The 22,136-nt window shown below is 51.7% G+C and overlaps 1 protein-coding gene across 8 annotated transcripts in view; it reads right to left on the bottom strand.

The window, feature by feature from the left end:
* The window catches only part of TAF8 (TATA-box binding protein associated factor 8), a 30,319-nt gene continuing 16,231 nt past the window's right edge, over window positions 8,049-22,136 (bottom strand). For 3 of the 8 annotated variants that reach the window (XR_002345721.1, XM_021098691.1, XM_021098687.1), the window contains 2 exons: window positions 15,199-15,338; window positions 12,934-14,919 (listed from right to left, as the gene is read on the bottom strand). Coding sequence is in view for 5 of the 8 variants with exons in the window: in XM_021098691.1 (XP_020954350.1) it covers window positions 14,907-14,919; window positions 15,199-15,338 (153 nt within the window). In the remaining 3 variants the exon portion in view is untranslated. Of the gene's footprint in view, window positions 8,170-12,933; window positions 15,339-19,075; window positions 20,186-22,136 lie in introns of those variants that run through there. The other 5 variants (XR_002345720.1, XR_002345722.1, XM_021098689.1 and 2 more) reach the window with 5 other exon arrangements.

Genomic DNA, 22,136 nt, shown 5'->3' with positions numbered 1-22,136 from the left:
CTGGAAGACAGCTGGGAGGCGAGAGGGAGCGGCTACCTCAGCGCTGCGCTATCAGGCGGGCCTGTTGCGGCCTGTTCACCCCCCATCTGCCTACCCTCAGCCGCCCGAGGCCGCTTTCATCTCCGAAGCTCCGTGATGCTGGCTTCCCATCACTAGTCAGCTGTTCCCCGGTGGGTGGCCACTGATTCCAGGCAGAGGAGCTGGGTCTCCTCCCTTGAAGCCCCAGGGACGGCTGGCTGCTGCTCACCTGCTGTGGGGGGGCTGTAGGGTTGTTTTCAGCACAGAAGGTGAGAGAAGGTGAGCTTCCTGGTGAGGGGCAGAGACCACGGCTTTATACTGCAAATACTCCCCTGCCCAATTCTCAGAACTCTAGAAGCTTCATTATCACTTGGCACAGAAAAGCCTCCCCTCCTTGAGAATGGTTCTCTGAGCTTCTACAGAACGTGCTCTGATGGCCTCCTGTCCTCCAGGCTGGCTCTCCCTTCCTCTGCCCGGTTGTCCTGGCACCATGTCCTCACTCCCGACCTTCCTTCGCTACACTTTCCCTTTTTTTTCCCCAGGGCCGCACCTGCAGCATATGGAGGTTCCCAGGCTAGGGGTCTAATTGGGCTGCAGCTGCCGGCCTACACCACAGCCACAGCAAAGCGGGATCTGAGCCATATCTGCGACCTACACTACAGCTCACGGCAATGCCAGATCCTTAACCCACTGAGTGGGGCCAGGGATCAAACCTGCGTCCTCGTGGATCCTAGTTGGGTTTGTTATCACTGAGCCACAATGGGAAATCCTATAGTTAACTTTTCGGTAAAGGAAAGTTTCACTCCTGTCTCATCTGCACCTGAGCTCCCCATTTGTTTTTTCTTTTTCTTTTTTTCTTTTTAGGGCCGCATCTGCAGCACATGGAAGTTCCCAGGCTAGGGTTTGAATCAGAGCTACAGCTGCCAGCCTGCACCACAGCACAGCAATGCGGGACCTGAGCCGCGTCGGCGACCTACTCCGCAGCGAGCTCCCCGTTTCTAACCTGTGTCCCCAGGCCATTTCCACGTGGACACCTAGCCAGCCACTCAGATTTCACCCCTTTACTTCCTTCTGGCACAATGACAAGACGTGACCCATGGATGGCCTCACTGCTCCCTCTGCTTCCTCAAGGCTGACTCACTCCTGAAGGCCCAGCTTCAGTGAGAGCTCCTCCAGAAGCCCAGCCCTGCGCTGCTCAGAGGCCCCTCTCTCCTCCACGCCCCTGCACCCCCTTCCCTTGGCTGGCTCCTCCCCATCCTTCAGGCCCTCCCCCACCCACTTCAGCTCCTGTTAAAGCCCCTGGTTCCCCTCACACGGTGCAACTGGCTCCACATCTCCCTCCCCCAGCAGCTTGTAAGCTCCACCGACGCAAGGACTACCCATCTTATTCATCCCGGCATCCTCGGCATCTAGTGTTGCTCCTGGCACCAGCAGGTACTAATATGTGTTTGTTGAATGACTACATGTTAGTATTTAATCAAATGCTGTCATGCACTGTTAAAGTTCCTTGAGGGCAAAGGTCACATCCCCCACAGATTTGTGACCACAGAACCCTCTTGTTTCTAGATGTGTGTGACCTGATCTAACGCTGAGGTCCCTGTGCGACACGGAGGTATGGTTTTAGGGATGGACCTGTTGGATTTCATCACAAAGGCGTCAAGATGCCTTGAAGAGGCTCCTGCACCCTCTAAGTGGCAGCAGTTGGGAAGTGACGGTACCAGGTGCCGTCCATCTGGTCCTTTTTTTTTTTGTTTTTTTGTCTTTTTGGAGCCTCAGCTGCAGCATATGGAGGTTCCCAGGCTAGGGGTCAAATCGGAGTTACAGCTGCCAGCCTACACCACAGCTCACAGCCACACTGGATCCTCGATCCACTGAGCGAGGCCAGGGATGGAATCCTCGTCCTCACGGATCTTAGTTGGGTTTGTTACCACTGAGCCACGTCAGGAACTCCCATCTGGTCCTTAAATAGGGCAGGGGGTGGGGGCCTTGGGCAGCCCTCCAATCAGGTCAGAGCCGCTGCCCCCTGTGTTACCTGGAGCTGCCAGTGCCAAGCAGCCCAACAACTTGCATCTGCATGCCTGCCACTGGTGATCTTCTGTCCCCACTCTGGGAACTGGGTGCTCAGGCCTATCCCGCACCTCAGGGACCACAGGGAATGTTTCTGCCAAACATGGACCAGACAATGAGAAGGGACAGCACGCCTGGGGGCCAGGGTGGCAGAAGCCAGCCAGGACCAACCTGTTCACCGTCCCCCCCAAGAAGTCCCCCTCAGGAGGAAGCCTTACAGTTCTAGGGGGTGGTGGTTTTTCATCTGTAAACAGCACGCCCCCAGAGTTCCCACTGTGGTGTAGTGGGTTAAGAATCTGGAACAGCTCCAGTTGCTGCAGAGGCATGGGTTTGATCCCAGCCTCCTGCAGTGGGTTAAGAATCTGGAACAGCTCCAGTTGCTGCAGAGGCATGGGTTTGATCCCAGCCTCCTGCAGTGGGTTAAAGGATCCTCCAGCATTGCTGAACCCGGGAGCTTCCACATGCCTCAGTGTGGCCATTAAAAAACAAAACAAAACAGTGAGTTCCCTGCACAGGGTTCTAAGGGCCCAGTGGGGACCCAGCCGACTCACCAGTTTCCATTTCTCCCACTTCAGTTTTGGGATCACTGTCCCTAATGCTGGTCTCAGCGGCACCCCCGCTGTGGGATGCTCCCTTCCCATTCTTGAAAACTGCATTTCTTCAATTTTGTCTCGCACACACTCAGCCTCCTAGCTCCTTTCGCATGTCCTCATGGCAGAGGTCCATTTCCTGCCACTTTTCTGGCCACGCCCGCAGCAGGGGGCCAGGGATCCTACTCACGCCACAGCAGTGACAATGCCAGATTCTCAACTCACTCAGCCACCAGGATACTTTCCTGCCACTTCGTGTCACTGTCATTTGATTTCTGAGCCACTTAAAGAGGGTTTGGTAGGCTCCTGCTTCCTCCCCCTCCCCCGCCCCCCTCTTCCCCAACCTTATCTGCGCTCTGCCTTTTGGATCAAAACTTTCCAGTATTTGCTCCAAATACCTAAGTTAGCACAAATCTCTATCAATTCAGTCCCACGATGCTAGAGGGTGCTACTCAGTACAAGGCAAGGAGCTGGGCACGAGGCTCACTGTCAAGTGCAGGAAACCCACACATGTGACTGGAATATAAAGCAGGAGAATTCAAGAGTTCCCGTCGTGGCACAGCGGAAGTGAATCCGACTAGGAACCATGAGGTTGTGGTTTAATTCCTGGCCTCACTCAGTGGGATAAGGATCCGGCATTGCTGTGAGCTGTGGTGTAGGTGGCAGTCATGGCTCGGATCCCACATGGCTGTGGCTGTGGTGTAGGCGGGCAGCTGTGGCTATGACTAGACCCCTAGCCTGGGAATCTCCATAGGCTGCGGGTGTGGCCCTGAAAAAAGCAAAAATAAAAAAATAAAAACAAAGTAGGAGAATTCAGAGTTCTTCTAGCCAAGGGAGCTGGGTAGCCAAATAGAGCAGATGACCACATGGGACACACCACTGGCCAAGTACTGTGTGTCCCACCCTCCCACCCCCACCTCCGATGGCCTGTGACCAAGTCATCAAGGAGTGTCTGACACTCAAACCCTTGGGAAAGGGTACCTGCTATTGCTAAAACACACACTGCTCTTGTTTTTGGTGACCTCTCTTGGCCGTTTGAAGCTTCCCTTGCCATTCCCTTTAAGCTGATTTGTTGGGGAGAGTGGAGGAAAGTGAGGAGAGGATGTCTTTGTCATTTGCCTTCATGTTAAGCACTGCTGTCCTTGCCCCTCGGGTCTAGCCTGAGTCCTTGTGTGAGACCCTTGCGTGTGCACGCAGGGCCAGATACAACCAGCAGGTGGCGTTCTGCTCACAGTTACCTGACCTCAAGGAGGTACAGCTCAGGTTCAGGTTCAGATTCAGATTCCACTGAGGTTGACAGGGTCCTCTTAGGATCGAGGCACAGAGCTGAGCACTGCCCCGTATGCCAATATTTCTCAAACTCAAGCGTGCATCAGAAGCGTTGTCAAAACACATTTCCCTGGGTCTGATTCCCAAAGCTCCTGATTCAGTGAGTCTGCAGTGGGGCCTGAGAATTCACATTTCTAACAGATTCCCACCTGGGGTGGGTCCTGATGATGCAAGGGCCACACGTTGAGAACAGCTGTTGTGCTCTATCCCACTTACTCATCCCACACCTCTCTGGACACGCGGCATCCAGTTACCAATGAGGAAACTAAACTCCCAACTAAATTCCCCACACAGCCTGGACCGCGAGGAGCCCTGCCCTCTGTCTCAAGGGCAGCATGACTGGGACGGGTGTGACAGCGCCTCTCCTGGTTCCAGAGAGGGCAGGAATGGGAGAGAGCAGGGTAGGGCTAGGCAGGGAGGGCAGGGGGCACTGTCAAAGTGGGAGTCATTCCTGGGTGTCCATAGTGTTTCAAAAGCACTTTTGTATCTATGGAAACCCAGCCTTGGAGTTCCCATGGTGGTGCAGTGGAAACGAATCTGACTAGGAACCACGAGGTGGCAGGTTCAATCCCTGGCCTCTCTCAGTGGGTTAAGGATCAGAGTTGCCATGGGTGTGGTATAGGTTGCAGATGCTGCTCGGATCTGGGGTTGCTGTGGCTGTGGTGTAGGCCAGCAGCTGTAGCTCCAATTGGATTCCTAGCCTGAGAACCTCCATATGCCGCAGGTGTGGCCCTAAAAAGCAAAAACAAAACAAAACAAAACCCTAGTCTCATAATACTAGCCAAAGAGCACCACACCACGGTGACCTTACTGACACCCTGACCCTCCTTCCTTTTCAGGATAGAAGCTCTGGCGCCCCCAGTGGCTGGGAGGGGCTGCGGCTGACTGCGCTCAGCTGAGTCCTTCCCCTTTCCAGGCCACAGCCCCCTCACCCAAGGTCATGCCCACCCCCTGGGGGCAGCTGGCATTCACTGCCCCTCCTTCCAACTCAGGACCACTCTGAAGACTCACCAGAGCTCCAGGGCTCCCCAGGGCGGCCTAGCTTCAACCTCTGCCCCACCCCCTCCCCTCCCTACTTTGTGCATCCCCAAGTTTCCTGGGAACCTGTCCTGCAATGACCTGTCAGGTACCTGGCATAGCTCTACGCAGCCACACATACGATCTCAGGGAATCCTCCCCAAAACCACAAGAGGCAGGTGTTTTTATTATCCCCAGTTAATGCATGAGAAAACAGGGGAATGGAAAGACTTAGAAACTGGCCCAGGTTCAGAGCTAATGAGCCACACAGCCAGGATTTCTGTGCAAGAGGTCTGGCTCCAGAGCTCTAAGGTGTTACACAAATGTTCCAGAACATTCCTGCAACCTAGCCTCGAAGGCGTTAAAGAGCTGAAGAAGACATTCTGATTTGAGGGGGGAAAAAATCTCTACTGACTACCCCCTAGATCTTTTCCACCGCCTCTCACTGGTGCCAGAACATGCAGCTCTCATGCCTAATTTTAGTTCAATGGTTCTTGGTCGTGTGCCTGTGTGCATGGGTGCATGGGTGTGTGCGTGCGTGCGTGCGTGTGTGTGTGTGTGTGTGTGTGTGTGTGTGTGTGTGTGTGTGTGATTTTGCTCCCTGGGGACCTTTGGCAATATCTGGAGGGAGTTTGGTTGTTAGACCTGGGAGGATCCTGACCTAAGGGCATTTAGGAGGTAGAGGTCACAGGTACTACTAATTGTCCTATAATGCAAGCAAATCCAGCTCAGTATGTCAGCAGTCCTGAGCTTGAGAAACCTGTAATCTGGCTCTAAAGCCTGGACTCCCAGCACATTTATTTTTTTCCCTGAAAGTCCCCCTGTGATGGCAATTAGAGAGCTGGCCCTGGTGAAGGTGATCAGAGATGTTTGAGCAAGGGGGTGGAGAGAGGTTTGGAAGGCCAACCTCCTACTTGACAATCCTTGAAGAACAGGTATTACCCAATTTTAACAGGTGAGGAAACTGGCGTACCTAGAAGTTACAGGAGCAATGAGGAGAGAGAAACAGGATGGCCTCAGAGACTCACTTTCTCCCTCTGTCGTAAGCTAGAACAAGTCAGCTCAGCAGGCCCAGACTGGTTCAAGGGAAGGTCACAAGGCTGCCAGACTCACACGATCCACCTGTCCCTCACCTCTGACCTCATTTCTACCACTTGGTCCCCTACCACTCCATGCCGGCTGTACTATACTCCTTAGCAATGTAAGCCCACTCCTGCCTCAGGGCCTTTGCACTTGCTGTTCTATCATCACTGATAGCTTTTCCAGCTACCTGATCTCAATTCAAGTGTTACTGTCTTGGAAAGTCAAGGCCTTTGCTAACAACTCTATAAAAGTGAAATACTTTTTCTTGTACATATACTGGCTTCATTGTTTTCCTCAGCATTTACCATCATCTGATGTACAATATATTTATCCGTTTATCCCTGGCCTTTTTCCTCCTCACTCCCAAATATTCAGTGTCCATTTTCCATTGGTACTGCCTTTTGTTAAAAAATTTTTTTTTTCTTTTTAGGGCCACACCTGTGGCATATGGGAGTTCCCAGGCAAGGGGTCAAATCAGCAGCTGCCAGCCTACATCACAGCCACAGCAACACCAGATCTGAGCTGCATCTTCAATCTACACCACAGCTCATGGCAATGCCGGATCCTTAACCCACTGAGCGAGGCCAGGGATCAAACCTGCATCCTCATGGATACTAGTTAGGTTTTTAACCCTGTGAGCCATGACAGGAATTCCTAGTACTACTTTTTAATTTTTTTTTCAGCCACAGCCACAGCACTGGATCCTTAAACTACTGCACTGGGCTGGGCTAGGATTGAATACAGGCTGCAGCTGCAACCTATGCCACAGCTGCAGCATCACTGGACCCTTAACCTATCGCACTGGACTGGGGATTGAACCCATGTAGCCACAGAGACAACACCAGATCCTTAACCCGCTGTGCCACAGTGGGAACGCCTTATATATATATATATATATATTTAATCATATTGTTTTTGTCATAAGCTGCCTCTAACCCATTGTAGAATAAAAAAGAAATATAAGAGTTCCCATCATGGCACAGTGGAAATGAATCTATCATCCATGAGGACACAGGTTCTATCCCTGGCCCTGTTCAGTGGGTAAAGGATCTGGCATTGCAGTGAGCTGTGGCATAGACCAGAGGCTGCAGCTCTGATTCGACCCCTAGCCTGGGAACCTTCCATAGGCCGTGGGTATGGCCCTAAAAAGACAACAACAACAAAAAAGAAATATAGAAAAGAAACTAGTTCATTATCATATGATCCAGCAACCCCACTCCTGGGCATATATTCAGAAAAAATGAAAACTCTAATTTGAAAAGATACACGCACCCTAATGTTCACAGTAGCATTACTTACAATAGCCGAGACATGGAAACAACCCAGGTGCCCATCCACAGTAGATTGGTTTAAGAAGATGTGGTACATATACACCATGGAATATTACTCTGCCATAAAAAAGAATGAACTATTGCCATTTGCAGCACCAAGGATGTCATAGAGAATAGTAAGTGAAGAATACTTAGTAAAGTAAGTCAAAGACAAATACTATATGCTATCACATGTGGAATCTATAAAACAATAGAGATGAATCTATATACAAAACAGAAACAAACTCAGAGACATAGAAAACATATTTATAGTTACCAAAGGGTAAGTATAGGACTAACAAATACAAACAACTATACGTAAAATAGTCAAGCAACAAGGATTTACTATATAGCACAGGGAACACTAGTATTCAATATCTTGAAATAACCTATAATAAAAAATAATCTGGAAAAAAATACACACATAACTGAATCACTCTGCTGTACACCTGAAACTAACACAATACTGTAAATCAGCTATATTTCAAAAATAAATAAATAAATTTAAAAGAGAAAAGAGAAGTCCCCATTGTGGCTCAGAGGTAATGACCCCGACTAGTATCCACAAGGACGCGGGTTCGATCCCTGGCCTTGCTCAGTGGGTTAAGGATCTGGTGTTGCCGTGAGCTGTGGTGTGGGTTGCAGACGCAGCTCGGATCCTGAGTTTCTGTGGCCGTGGTGTAGGCTGCTCTGTACTCGCACCCAGGTGCTCTCAGGCGATGTTCAGAGAATTAAAACCTTGTTTCAGCACGAGCCTGAGTAAAACAGAAGAACAATAGACCCCCTCTCAGTGGCTGAAGAAAATTCATAAGTGAATGCATAACAGAATCCAAAAGAGGAGTTCCTGTTGTGGCTCAGTGGAAACGAATCTAACTAGTATCCACGAGGACGCAGGTTCGATCCCTGGCCTCGTTCAGTGGGTTAAGGATCTGGCATGGCTGTGAGCTGTGGTTAGGTCACAGATGTGGCTTGAATCCTGCATTGCTGTGGCTGTGGTGTAGGCCAGTGGCTACAGCTCCAATTCAACCCCTAGTCTGGGAACCTCCATATGCCATGGGTACCGCACTAAAAAGACAAAAAAAAAGAATCCAAAAGAAAGAGTTAGAATTCAGGGCACCATGGCTATTTTGTGGAGGCAAAATAGCTGACCAGGCTCAGGTTACCCACACAAACACTTGTAAGAGCCTCTGAGGATCTGACCCTTTTATTCCAAAGCCTCTTGGAGGGAGTTCTTGTTGTCGCTCGGTGGTAATGAACCTGACTAGTATCCATGAGGATGCAGGTTTGATCCCAGGCCTCACTCAGTGGTTAAGGATCCGGTGTTGCCATCAGCTGTGCTATAGGTCACAGATGTGGCTTGGATCTGGCTTTGCCGTGGCTGTGACGTAGGCCAGCAGCTCCACCTCTGATTCGACCCCTAGCCTGGGGACTTCCATATGCTTCAGGTGCAGCCCTAAAAAGAAATATAAATAAATAAATAAAAGCCTCTCCGGGAGTTCCCATTGTGGCACCATAGGATTGGCGGCATCTGTGCAGCACCAGGACACAGGTTCGATATCTGGCCCAGCATAGTGGGTTAAAGGATCTGGCAATGTGGAAACTGTGGCTCGGATCTAATCCTTGGCCCAGGAACTCCATATGGTGTGGGGGCAGCCAGGGAGGGGAAAAAAAAGCCTTTCAGATCATCAGCAACTCAGCTGCGTAAAGGAGCTGGGGCAGGGCCCCTTCCAACCCCACCCCATTCAAATGACCCCTTTCTTGTGATAATCCTGGTACAGATCCGGCAGATCTGATCCAGAGCCCGACCTGCCCAACATGGGGACAGCCTGAGGGCCAAGACCAGCTCTGCAAGCTTTACAAGCCAGAAGGCTTGTTACTGCTGACACCAAAGCAGTAGGCCACCTGAGTCCCCCTGTCCTTACTTCTTCCAGAAGCTTCACTTGCCAGCCCACCCCATTCAGATCTCAGCACAGCATTCATGGAGTCCTCAAATCTAATCTCCAGTGGCCGTGGTCCCTGTGACTTGGTGGGTGGTGTTGAAAGAGGCTCGTGTGTTGACTTGTCTCCTTGACTACACTGCCAGTGCCCTGGGGGAAGGGAGTTCCCTGTGAGTTTGTGTTTCCTCCTTCTCTGCTTGGTTCGGGGCTCAGTCTGCAGGGAGTAGTCACTCTTGGCCTTGGTGGTTCTCCTGGGGCCAGGACTCCCCCCCTCCCCACCCCAGTCAGCATGTTGGCTAAATGCCAGACCACGTGAAGATAACCACTGAGAAATGGTGTCTCTCAGGCTTCTCCAGCCAGAGTGCCTTCCAGCCAGAACAACCTCTGACGAGCTAAGTCATGGGCTGCTGTCAGCCCTCCCTGCTCAACTCACTCTGACTTGCACCTAAAGCCCTGATTAGCCCAGGAGGCTCCTCCCTGGCCCCTCCCTCACCCCCTCCACTGAGCAGCACCCCCTCTGACTCAGAGCTTGCGTGCTTGCTCTTCCCTCTCTCTGGAATGCTTTTCCATGCAGCTGGCCCTGTCAACACATATGGGGTCCTGCTCAGAGAGCTCTCCTTTCCCACCCTTTCTAAAACAGCACCCCTTGGGGAGTTCCTGCTGTGGTGCAACGGGATTGGTCGTGTCTTGGGAGCGCTGGGACCCAGGTTCGATTCCCCGGCCCAGCACTGTGGGTTAAGGAACTGGTGATGCCACAGCTGCGGCTTAGGTTGCAACTACATCTCAGATCTGATCCCTGGCCTGGGAACTCCATGTGCTGTGGGGAAGAGGGGAAGCCCAAACCAAAACAAAAAAAACCACAGCACCCCCCCAGCCCCTTCCACCTGCCCCTCCAGATCCACCCACTGACCCCTCGGCGACCCCTGGCCACAGGTCCTGGCAGAAGGGTCTGACATTGGCCTTGCTCCAGATTCTGGTAACTGCTTCCTCCGCTGCCTGTTACCCACCAGGTCCAGCTACCTGTGCTGTGTTCCTCCACACCTTTGGAGGCAATCTCTTCATTAACCCTTCCTCAAGTTACCCAACCTGAGAACACTGTGGCTTTTCTCTCGAGACCCCGATTCACCCTCTGACAAGATGTTTGTGAGCTGTCTGGCCCCAGTGAGACCATAAGGTCAGAGAACATAGCAGCTTAGTTATATCTATCACATCCCAGTGTTGGACTTGGCGCGGGTACATGATCGTTCAACACATATTTGTTGAATGCGTGAATGAAGAGGGGAAGGATCCATCTTATCTGGAGGGAGGATATGGAGGCTGGAAGGACAGGCCAGATTTTAGGAGGTGGAGTTCCCGCTGTAGCTCAGTGCGTTAAGAAACCGACTAGATCTGGGAGAATGCAGGTTAGATCCCTGGCCTTGAGCCTTGGGTTTAAGGATTCAGTATTGCCGGGTAGCTGTGGTGTAGGTCCCAGATGTGGCTTGGATCTGGTTGTGCTGTGGCTGTGGCATAGGCTGTAGGTCTTTCATCCCTAGCTTGAGAACTTCCATATGCTGCATGTGTGGCTGTTAAAAGAAAAAAAACTTTTTTCAGTTAAAAAAAGATTTGAGGAGGTGACAGGGAGAAAAGCATAGGCAGCAGCAGTGATGAGGGTGGCCGTCTCCCCTCCGGGCACACAGACCCCGTTTACGGCCTCAGCACTTCTCCACAATCTGTAATGATTTTTTCTTTGTATGTTTTCCCACTAGAATGGATTCCCAGGAGGGCGGGGGCCACGTCTGTCTGTTGACTTAATTCTTAGAGCCTGGCACAGGGCCTCACAGACATAGAAGGCAGTAGATCCGCACTTGTCGGATAAATCAAAGAAATAGGAGTTATTGAAAAGAAACGGTGAATCGGCAGAGGACCTGGCCAGTTGGATTGGGCAGTTTGGACATGGTGTGGATGGGCGCAGGGATGGACTAGAGGTCCTAGTGTGGGGAGCGGGGGAGGAAGGACGAAGCTGGGGCTTGTGGAAAGCTGGGCCTGGAGAGGGACAGGGGCTGGGGCAGAGCAGGAGGCTGCTGCAGCCTCAGACCGGCAAGGAGGGAAGAGGTGGCAGAATTTGGTGAGTGATCAGACGCAGATGAAGGATGAGGGGTCCAGACTGTCTGAGGATGAGATGATGCTGCAGAGGCTGTGGTCCCGGCCTGAGGCAAGTATTCCAGGGCCAGCTGCTGCTGTGAAAACTGGGGAGTGGAAGTGGTTTTGGGGGAAAAGTGAATCAATCCCAATCTACCATGTTGCTTTGAAAGTGTAACCAGGAATTACTGTTGTGGCTCAGCAGGTTAAGAACCCAACAAATATCTGTGAGGATGCAGGTTCCATCCTTGGCCTCACTCAGTGGGTTAAGGATCCAGCGTTGCCACAAGCTACAGCACAGCAAGCTTCGGCATAGGTCAGATATGGCTCAGACCCATCAAGGCTGTGGCTGTGGTGTAGGCTGACTCCTAGTCCTGGGAACTTCCATATGCCGCAGGTGCAGCTGTTTTTTAAAAAAAAAAAATTAAGTCTATTAGAGATGCATAATAATGTATTCATAGACTACATGTTTTGGTTTTTGCTTTTTTGCCACATCGGGGCATAGGGAATTTCCCTGGCCAGGGACTGAATCTGAGCCACAGCTGGGGCAACACCAGATGCTTAACCCACAGTGCTTGGCTGGGGACCAAACCCACACTGAATCAGAGACAATGCCAGACCCTTTATCTGCTGTGCCACACTGGGAACTCTATGACATAGTTCTTAGATTGGTTTTCTTCGGTTTGGGGTTTGTTTTATTTTTTCTTTTTAGGGCTGTACCTGCGGCATATGGAAGTTCCCAGGCTGCTGGCCTACACCACAGCCACAGTAACTTGGGATCCGAGCCTCGGCTGTGACCTACACCACAGCTCACAACAACGCTGGATCCTTAACCCACTGAGTGAGGTTAGGGATGAACACACATCCTCATGGATTCCAGTTGGGTTCGTTTCCACTGAGCCACAACGGCAACTCCAAGATTGGTTTTTAAAAATACTCCAGGAATAAAAAATAAAAGATGTAGAAGAAATAGACGAAACAGAATTGAAATGATGTCAAGTGTTGAAGCTGGGTGAAGAATATACAGGGAAAACGAATGTGTGCTTTCCTCTCTAGCTCTGTGTTTGCAGAGGTCCCAAATGAAAAGTTTTAGACAGTTTGAAAGGGTACTTTTTCCCTTTTTTTTTCTTTTTAGGGCTGCACCTGCAGCACATGGAGGTAGGCCAGGGGTCCAATCGGAGCCACAGCTGCCGGCCTACGCCACAGCCACAGCCACACTAGATCCGAGCTGCGTGTGCAACCTAAACCACAGCTCGTGGCAACTCCAGATCTTATTCCATTGATCGAGGCCAGAGATCGAACCCGCAACTCATGGTGTCTAGTTGGATTCGTTTCCACTGCACCACAACGGGAACTCCTGAAAGGGTACCGTGTCCAACCTAAGTCTCAGCCTTCTGTCTCTGAATGCCGCCTCACTCATTGCTATCACTTGTGCGCACACATTGAGTTCAGAGCTTACCATTCTGTTTCACTTAGGATTTTTATTATGACCTTTATTAAGCGCTCATAAATCACATTCTTAATCTGGCTCTGTTTACTACTTTTCCCCTCCACCCATTCCCCTAAAGTTATAAAAAATAAAAATATATAAATATACATTGAGGATTACGCAGCGTTTTTACACAACAGTCACGTCAGTGTTGCAGGCTGTCTGACCATCTCCCCATGTCTCATCCAGAACAGGGTGGCCTCTGAAGCAGCAGCAGCAGAAATGGCACTTCTTTTCCACGTCCTCCCTCATCCTTCAGCATAACAGCATTCGACGGGCGTCGTGGAGGAGCTGCTGGGGGGACGGCTCCGGAGAGCGGCTGAGAGCAGCAAGCCGGGAAAGTATCAGCCCTGTACCTGCCGTGGCTCAAACCTGGGGCCGTTATTTAAACACATCAGGCCAAGCCTCACCAAGAGCCAAAGGCCAGACGTGGAGGGTGCAGCATAGGCCCAAGCGGACTTACTTTCAACTGCAAGAGGGGCAGGTCACTACCAACTGGAAAATCTCTTATTTGGTGCGGAGCTGGGGACTCCAGTTTTCTCCGTCGGCATCCCCTGTTCAGTTACTGACGAGCAGCGCCTTCCTTCTGGCCAGCGGGATGAAGTGCGCAGAGGACAATGAGGCCAGAGGGACGTGGCACTTGCTGTCAAGCTGCTTGGTTTTTTGAATTTTCAAATTTGCCAGGAGGACAGAAGATTAAGAGATGACTGTGGAAGCCGAGTACCCAGGGAGCTCAGCATGGTCCTTAGGGCGCTGACCCAGGGAACTTGGTGTTTACGCCACGTTAACTTTCAGCTGTCACTGGCATTTTTCTTCCTCTGACTTGGTTTTAAAACCTCTTCCTTTGGAGAGGAGCTAAAAAGTACCCACTTGCCCAGCATCTTCCTTTTCTGGTTTGGAGGGTGCATCAAGGATGAAGTCTTCTCTCCCAGGGGGCAAGGAGGTTGGACAGATTCAGACCTGCAGGCTCTTCTCAGCCCCCTTCTGCCGTCAGTGGGCACATGGCCATCCAGCCAGCCGGCCGCCCAACAGACCAGCCAGGTCTCTTGGCTTTCAGAACATGAGGCCAAACCCGGCCTTCAAAATCTCACTCCTGTCACCCCCCACCCACCCCCATCAAATCCTTTTCCTACTGTGTAAAATCAGTGATTCCTCTGTCAAGTCACAGCATGATCTATCCACTGGTGTAGGCTCTTGTCAAAGAAAACCTCTTTTCCTGGGATGGGGCAGGACTTGGTCGTTCCCAAGCACACGCTCCCTAGAGGGACAGTAAGGGACAACTCTCGGCAGAGGGCGCTGCCCTGCTACAGGGAGCTCTCATCACAAGCTGATGGGAGGCAATGCCGCCCTCCTGCCTCAGCCTCCTCCACGTGACCGTGACCGTGTCTGCTCCTGACTCCTGCCGGCCCCACAGGCTATGAAGGGTGGGTCTCCTGTTTCCAACATGTTAAAGGAGGGAAAGTCACCTTCGATCAGCGGAACAGGGCCCTTGGAGCCCAGGTGAGGAGAGGAGGAGCGGTTGTTCTAGGATAATTTGGTGCTGCAAACTGTCAGTCGATAAAAGGGGTCCAGGTGCCTTGAAATACAAACTAAGCCACCAGTCTGTCTGGCAGTGAGCAAAAGAGGCAAAGCCCTTCCTTTCCCGGCACCTCCCCTGGTATCCAGGTTTCAAAGAATCAAATCCCATGATAATAAATGAAGTCACTGGCTGCTCCTATGCCCCAGGGTACAGCCTGGTGAATTTAAAAAAAGCCTCATTGTTACTATCGTGTCTTCTTCAACCCAAATATCCAGTGAAAACAGGTAATCTTAATAGAGAGTCTGCTATTAAAATCATGCCCGGTCAGAGCCTGGCAGCCTCAGCTGGACCCCAAGGCAGCCACCCTTTCTTCCCCCCAGGAGGGTGGTGTCTGTGTCTTTGTACAAGGCAGGCTTCCTTCTCAGCTCACGAGAGGGACCTAGAAAGAAGAGGAATCCATGGAGCCTGCCTGGAGGGGGCCCTGCCGGCTCTCCTTCTGGGGAGTGGGGGACAGCTGCTGGCCAAGAGGGCTGGTCCCTGCAGGACGCTCCACCTCCACGCTACAAGCGGTACATGCGGGAGGCGAGGACGGAGAGAAGGGAAAACACTTCCTCTCACCAGAGTAGCTCTCCCCGGGGGTTCGGACCCTCCGGAGAAGGGGTGGAGAGGGCACCTCGGGTGGCCGGGGAGGCCCTGAGCGCCCCAGCCTCCAACTCACTTCTTCCTGCGGATCTTGGGTTTCTTCACGGGCCGCAGGTAGGGGTTATCGATGATGCTCTCCTCCCCGTTCCGGCTCCCCGACAAGGAGGGGTTCTGCTGCAGGACGGAGGTGTTCTCCTTCTCGGCTCCAGAATCATCCTTTGAGCAAAAGCCGAAATAAAGCAGAAGACCAACGGCATAAGGACAACGACCATGCCCGTGATGGGAACTGCATCCCTTTTGTGGAGAAGCTAGAAGCTCAGGTACCATCTTCTAGCTAATGTGCTCATCTCTGCCCCCCAGGCAGCGGCTGCACTGAGGAAGGTGAGAGCACAGAACCCCGATCCCTGAATCTCCAGAGAGGGCAGGGATGCGAGTTAGAAGGAACAGAGACCCAGGAGGCGCAGGGGATCAAGATTTAGATGCTTCAGGAAGGAAGCCCAGTGCATGGGGAGATGAAGAAAAAGAGAAGCGGCCCCCAGTGCCCCGAAGGACTGAGGTACAGGACTGGAACGAATTGTGTGCCCAGGGCACTTCCTGGACCAAAGCTCACAGATCATGATGTTTTCCCCCAGAGTCTCAAATAGTTGGTACATGCAACATGGCACCAACGACCACACCCCAGCAGAGCCCAGAAACTGCTGAAGCCCCGAGGACTCCCACCAAGGCAAAGCAGTGTGTGCCAGCAGCAACCCAGGAGCGTCACCCACTGTCCCCACCTGTGGCCATGGGACAGGCCCTTCACTGCTCATTTGTTTTTGTTTTTTTTTTTAAATTTTATTGATGTACTTATTTGGCCGTGGTGAGCAGTGGCTTGTGGGATCTCAGTTCCCAGACCAGGGCATGAACCTAGGCTGTAGCAGTAAAAGCGCCGAGTCCTAACCACAAGACCACCAGGGAGTTCGCCCTCACTGTTTTTTTTGTTTTTTAGGGCCACACCTGTGGCATATGGAAGTTCCCAGGCTAGGAGTGGAATCAGAGCTACAGCTGCCGGCCTATGCTACAGCCACCGCAACATGGGATCTGAGCAGTGTCTGCAACCTACACCACAGCTCATGACAGTGCCAGATCCCTGACCCGCTGAGCGGGGACAGGGATAGAACCCACATCCTCATGGATACTAGCTGGATTTGTTTCCACTGCGCCACAACGGGAACTCTATTCACTGTTTGTTTTCCTTTTCCCAAGCCAGCAATGGACCCCACAACACAGCAGCGACTCGAACCACACCAATGACAACACTGGATCTTTAACCTGCTGCACCGCAAGGGAACCCCTCATTGTTTTTACAAACTGCTTCTGGGAATGTGGGTGATTGCGTTTCTTTCCCATTTTTACACTCTTCTATTTCCCAAGTTTCTTTCTTTATTTTTTGTCTTTTTGCCTTTTCTAGGGCCGCACCCACGGCATATGGAGTGTCCCAGGCGAGGGGTCTAATTGGAGCTGTAGCCATCGACCTACGCCAGAGCCACAGCAACACGGGATCTGAGCCACATCTGCGACCTACACCACAGCTCACAGCAATGCTGAATCCTTAACCCACTGAGCGAGGCCAGGGATCGAACCCACAACCTCATGGTTCCTAGTTGGATGTGTTAACCACTAAGCCACGACGGGAACTCCACCTCCCAAGTTCTTTAAAAGAAGCAGAAGTTGCAGGGGAGGGGGGGAAATCATATGAAAAACTTGACCTAAAAGCTCAGGCTCAAGTGGCTCTAAGTGAGCGGCAGAAGCAGCTGGTCCTGCTGCGCCCCCTGGTGACATGCTGAGGGTTCTGTTCTGTAACTTGAGGCAAGAGAGGACCTAACCTCGACCAGGAGATTCTGCTGTCCAAAGACAGAGGGCGCTGTGACCAGATGGCAGCTTCTCCCAAGGGGACCGCTGGCTAGGATGCAGCGCCAGTCTGGGCTCAATGAGTCTGAAGAAGGTGATGACTCCGAGGTCCAGCTGCACACCCTCTCACTGTCCATCAGTCCTGCTCTCCCCAGAGACCCAGGCTCATCCAGGGCCCGAGGGCTTTCCTTTCTCCAACCCCCAACCCAGTGGGACCGCGGCATGAGCGACAGCTGCTGTGGACCTTCCAGAGGCTCTGTGGAAAGCAAGTCCCCAGGCTCAACCTGGCTGGTGCCAGACCAGGTGAAGGACATGAGGTCTGACCACACAGACCTGCCTGGGATATGTGGCTCCCGACCTTTTTGAGGTGCTTAATGGCCTGGTTCAGTAACCTCCCCCCAACCCCCTTCCTCCTACCATCCATCTACAGTAGACGCCCTTTCTTCAAAGTTCCTGGAAGTTCACTTCAGCTGTGCTTTAAGTGCTTCCTGTGACGATAAGGGTGGCGGAGACACAGTCAGGGGTGTCCTGGGACCACTGCTGGAGGCTCCCTCCGTCCGGCTCACTATGCCTCACAAGGGCAGGGGGGTTACGAGTCAGGACTTGGGGCCTCCCAAAGAGAGCTTCTGGAAGTGCCACTTTCTCTGCCCTCTTGGGGACAGGCAGCCTCGAGGTGGAGAGGGACAGAAGATAAAAGTACTAAACTGACTGAGATTTGTTAAAAAGATGGGAGCAGAACGGTCTGTCAGGAGCAACTTGGGCTTGGAAAGGTCAGACTCAGGCAACACAAGCACGCTCTTCGGGACCACCAGGCGCCCCAGCCCAGGAGGCCGCATCCCGCCTCACAGCTTCCAACACCATTCCCACGCCCGCCTCTCCCATCTAAGCCTCTCCAGCCCTCACCTCTCCCCTCACCTCCAGGCTCTGCACAGCCACTGGTCAAGCAGGCATCTCAAATTCCAAGTGCCTAAAACGGAACCCTGGACCTTCCCCTTTGCACAGACAGCAGCTCCCAAGCCCTCCCAGCACCGTGATGGCAACTCCTCCATCCAGGTGTTCAAGCCCCACACTCCACAGTGGCTCCTGCTTCCACGCTTTCTCTGGCCTCCCACAGCCAATCTGTTAGGAAAATGTCTTGCCTTCAGAATTCAGGCAGAATCTCACCACTTCCACCATTTCTACCACAGCCACCCTGGGGGGACCCATCCCTGTCTCTCTCTTTTTATTTTTTTGGCTTTTTAGGGCCACATATGGAGGGGTCCAATCGAAGCTACAGCTGCCGGCTTACACGACAGCCATGCTGGATCCAAACCACATCTGCAACCTACGCCACAACTCATGGCAACGCTGGATCCTTAATCCACTGAGCGAGGCCAGGGATCAAACCAGTGTCCTCATGGATACTGGTTAGGTTCCTTAACTGCTGAGCCACAGTGGGAACTCTGAAACCTTCACTTTTTACTCTGGATTTTCCCCTATTCGGATCCACCCCACCCCCCCAGAGCAGTTTCATCTTTAACATACTATCTCATGATGTATTTTATACCACATTTATGGTCATTCCCCTACTGCCAACACATAGGCCGCTATTGTCTCTGTTTTGTTCACTGACGTGTCCCAAGCACCCAGCACCTACTGGATACTAAATAAGTACTTGTTGAGTAAATGGATGGTACACTTCAGAAAAGAGTCAAAGTTTAGACACTGGGATTGCCTGCAGAAGGCAGCTAGTTCAAAAGTCTGAGAAAAAAAAAAATCCTCTTATACACCAATTTAAAGTGAATGGCCTCTTTGTGATCAAGTAGATGGAGAAACTAGAACCAAGTTAAACAAATAACTACCTAACAAGTCCTTGAGAGAGAGAAAAGAACAATTTAAAATTCTAGTTACTGCGAGTTCCGGTTGTGGCGCAGCAGAAACGGACCCAGCCAGTGTCCATGAGGACTTGGGTTTGATCCCTGGCCTCACTCTGTGGGTTAGGATCTGGTGTTGAGGTGAGCTGCGGTGTAGGTCACAGATGCGGCTCAGATCCCATGTTGCTGTGGCTGTGGTGTAGGCCGGCAGCTGTAGCTCTGATTCCACCTCTAGCCTGGGAACTTCCACATGCCATGGGGGCGGCCCTAAAAAGCAAAAAAGGAAAAAAGATTTCCAGCTACTGAATTCACTGTAATGATGCCTGTCAATGCTAAAGACAGAAGACAGCCTACCTGTCCCCAGGGGACTTGCTCGTTAAATCCACACAGTGGAAACAGGATGAAGCTGAGCGGAGGGAAGGGCAGATGCAGAGTAACAGCCAAGGCGTCCCCAGGGGGAAGCAAGCAAGGGGAAATTCTCTTTGTGATTTGCTGTTTGTGCTGAAAACAACAACTAAAAAGCTGCCTCTAAAAGGATTCAGAAGAGTCTGGCGACACTGGCTGCTTGGTAGGAGGGCAACTGGATGGATGACAGGAACAAGGACACATCTTTTCTGGACTTTCTGAATTTTAAACCTAGGATTGCATTTGCCAGTCCAACAAAATGACAAGTCCAACTTGTGGCTGGAATCCTTTTCTTCGAGTCTTTTTATTTCTGTATTTTTTTACAGAAGAGCCTACAGTTGTACAGCGGGGGCAGCGGGTTGGGGGAAGCGCCGCCAGCTGCCACGTGCCAGGCACCTGCCAGAGGTGAGCTCATTTTGTCTCTGGCTCCTCACTCCCCCTTGAGGTAGGTGTTCCTGTTCCTATTTGGACCTGTGAGGAAGTAGACTCAGATGGCAGGTCATGCCACCAAAGTCACTCTGCCGGCAAGCAGCCCGGTCTGGATTTGAAGCCCGGCTGGCCTGACTCTAAGGCTCAGGTCTTTCTACACCTCGCTGTCCGGCTTGGCCTCCGGGTACCCAGGAGGCCTCGGGTAAGCTCCTGGCATCCTTTCGGCTTCGGTCCACTCCCTGCCATGACCTCACCTCTGTCATTACCGGGTGTGAGAGAACGCACCTGCAAGTCCTTCCGCTACTTCGTACTTACAAAGGGATGGCGATGTTTGCTTAGAAGACGCCTCCTTCTCATAAGGTGAACCTCAGCTTAGTCCAGGACCCCATCACCACATCTCAGACCAAATTAACTGAGTCCAAAACAGAAGTGTAGAGTAACAAGCTCCTCTGCCTTATGGAAAGCCATGGGCTCCCAGCCCTAATTCTGAAAGGAATAATTCAACATTAAAGAGACGTGTGTTCAGGCAAGGGCAACCTGCTGCACATACGCAAGCCGGCAGGGGTACTTCCCACCTGCATCCTGGGCTGTCAGCTGCCACCTGGTGCCTCGTACCTTAGAGAACATGAGGAACGCTCCGTCCAGCTACAACAGCTCAGCTGCCCTCTGCTTCAAAGCAGGGTTCAATTTTAAAGGACGGATGACTAAGGTAACCTGATAAGAGTCCAGTAAACCTTTAAGGCATCAGAGCTCCCGGCAGGTCTGGGACTCTAACTGGCACTTTCTCCAAGATGCAGGAACGAGAGTGGGTCTTTTCTTACTTGCCGAGGACAACACACCAGGAAAGAACACGCACAAGTTCCAGGGAGCACAGCTCCTCCCCCACCCCGGCTTCTGTCCCCCACACTCCACCTCTCATCCTGGCTCTGAAATGTCCACAGTAAGGCTGAGCCCTCTGTGTGGGCACCAGATGCCATGCCCTCTCGCCTACCAGAAATCACCGTCCCGAAATGTTTATTTCCCTTTACCAGACCATTCGCACCAGCAAATAAACATCCTGTTATTTCTTTTACCTGATACAAATAAAAACCAAATACCACTCTGACTCCTTAAATCTCCACCTTTAGTTACCTCTCCATTTCTCTCCTTCCCTTCACTTCAAAATTCCTTAAAACAACTGTCTACATTAATACACTGTCCTATGGAACATTCTGTGCTGCCCAGTAGGGGAGCCCCTAGCCATGGGTGGCTACTGAAATGTGGCTGGTGTGACTAAGGAACTGAACGTTTTTTTTGTTTTTTTTTTTTTCTTTTTAGGGCCACACCCACAGCGTATGGAGCTTCCCAGACTAGAGGTCCACTGGGAGCTGCAGCTGCCGACCTACACCACAGCCACAGTAATGCTAGATCAGAGCCGTGTCTTCGACCTGCACCACAGCTCACAGCAATGCCGGATCCTTAACCCATTGAGCAAGGCCAGGGATTGAACCTGCAACCTCATGGATACTAGTCAGGGTTTGTTACTGCTGAGCCATGATGCGAACTCCCTGATTTTTTATTTATTTATTTATTTATTTTTAAAAAAATTTTTTTGTCTTTTTGCCCTTTCTAGAGCCACTCCCACGGCATATGGAGGTTACCAGGCTAGGGGTCCAATCGGAGCTGTAGCCACCGGCCTACACCAGAGCCACAGCAACGCAGGATCCGAGCCGCATCTGCAACCTACACTACAGCTCACAGCAACGCTGGATCCTCAACCCACTGAGCAAGGCCAGGGATTGAACCCGCAACCTCATGGTTCCTAGTCGGATTCATTAACCACTGTGCCATGACGGGAACTCCTGTTTTACTTAATTTACATCAATTTAGGCTTAAATTTAGCCACGCGTGGCTCGTAGCCACTGTAATGGACAACACAAGTCCATCCTCACAGAGTCCAACTTCTCTCCTCCCATTCTTTGAATTCATTGGTTCTCATTCTTCCTGAAATTGCTGTTGTCAAGACCATGAGTAACAATCACACGGCCAAATTCAATGGGCCATGTCTCAGTCCTCATGTGACTGAACAGTAGCTTTTGACACGGCTGATCACTCTTTTCTCCCTGAAACACTTTCTTGGACTGGGGGACGCTGCAGCCCCTGGCCCTGCCACCTCTCCTGCTGTGCCTCCCCATCTCCGTGGTGGGCTCCTCCTCAGCCCTGTGCCCTCTGGACAGCGCAGAGCCCCAGGGCTCGGTCCCAGCACCCCTTCTCATCTTCATCCTCCCAAGCTCCCTAGAAGCTCACCTCACCTCATGGTTTTAAACGCCATCTACACACCTAGGACTCCTAGATTTGCACCTTGAGCCCTAACAGCTCCTCAAACTTCCAACTCACTATCCGTCTCCTCCCTGACATCACCAGTTAGATGTCCAGTAACGTCTCAAACTCACCTGGC

The sequence above is a fragment of the Sus scrofa genome, chromosome 7, assembly GCF_000003025.6.
Source record: "Sus scrofa isolate TJ Tabasco breed Duroc chromosome 7, Sscrofa11.1, whole genome shotgun sequence".
In the NCBI taxonomy this organism is placed as follows: domain Eukaryota; kingdom Metazoa; phylum Chordata; class Mammalia; order Artiodactyla; family Suidae; genus Sus; species Sus scrofa.
The sequence above is the reverse complement of the archived record's forward strand: the minus strand, read 5'-3'. Positions and strand labels throughout refer to the sequence as shown.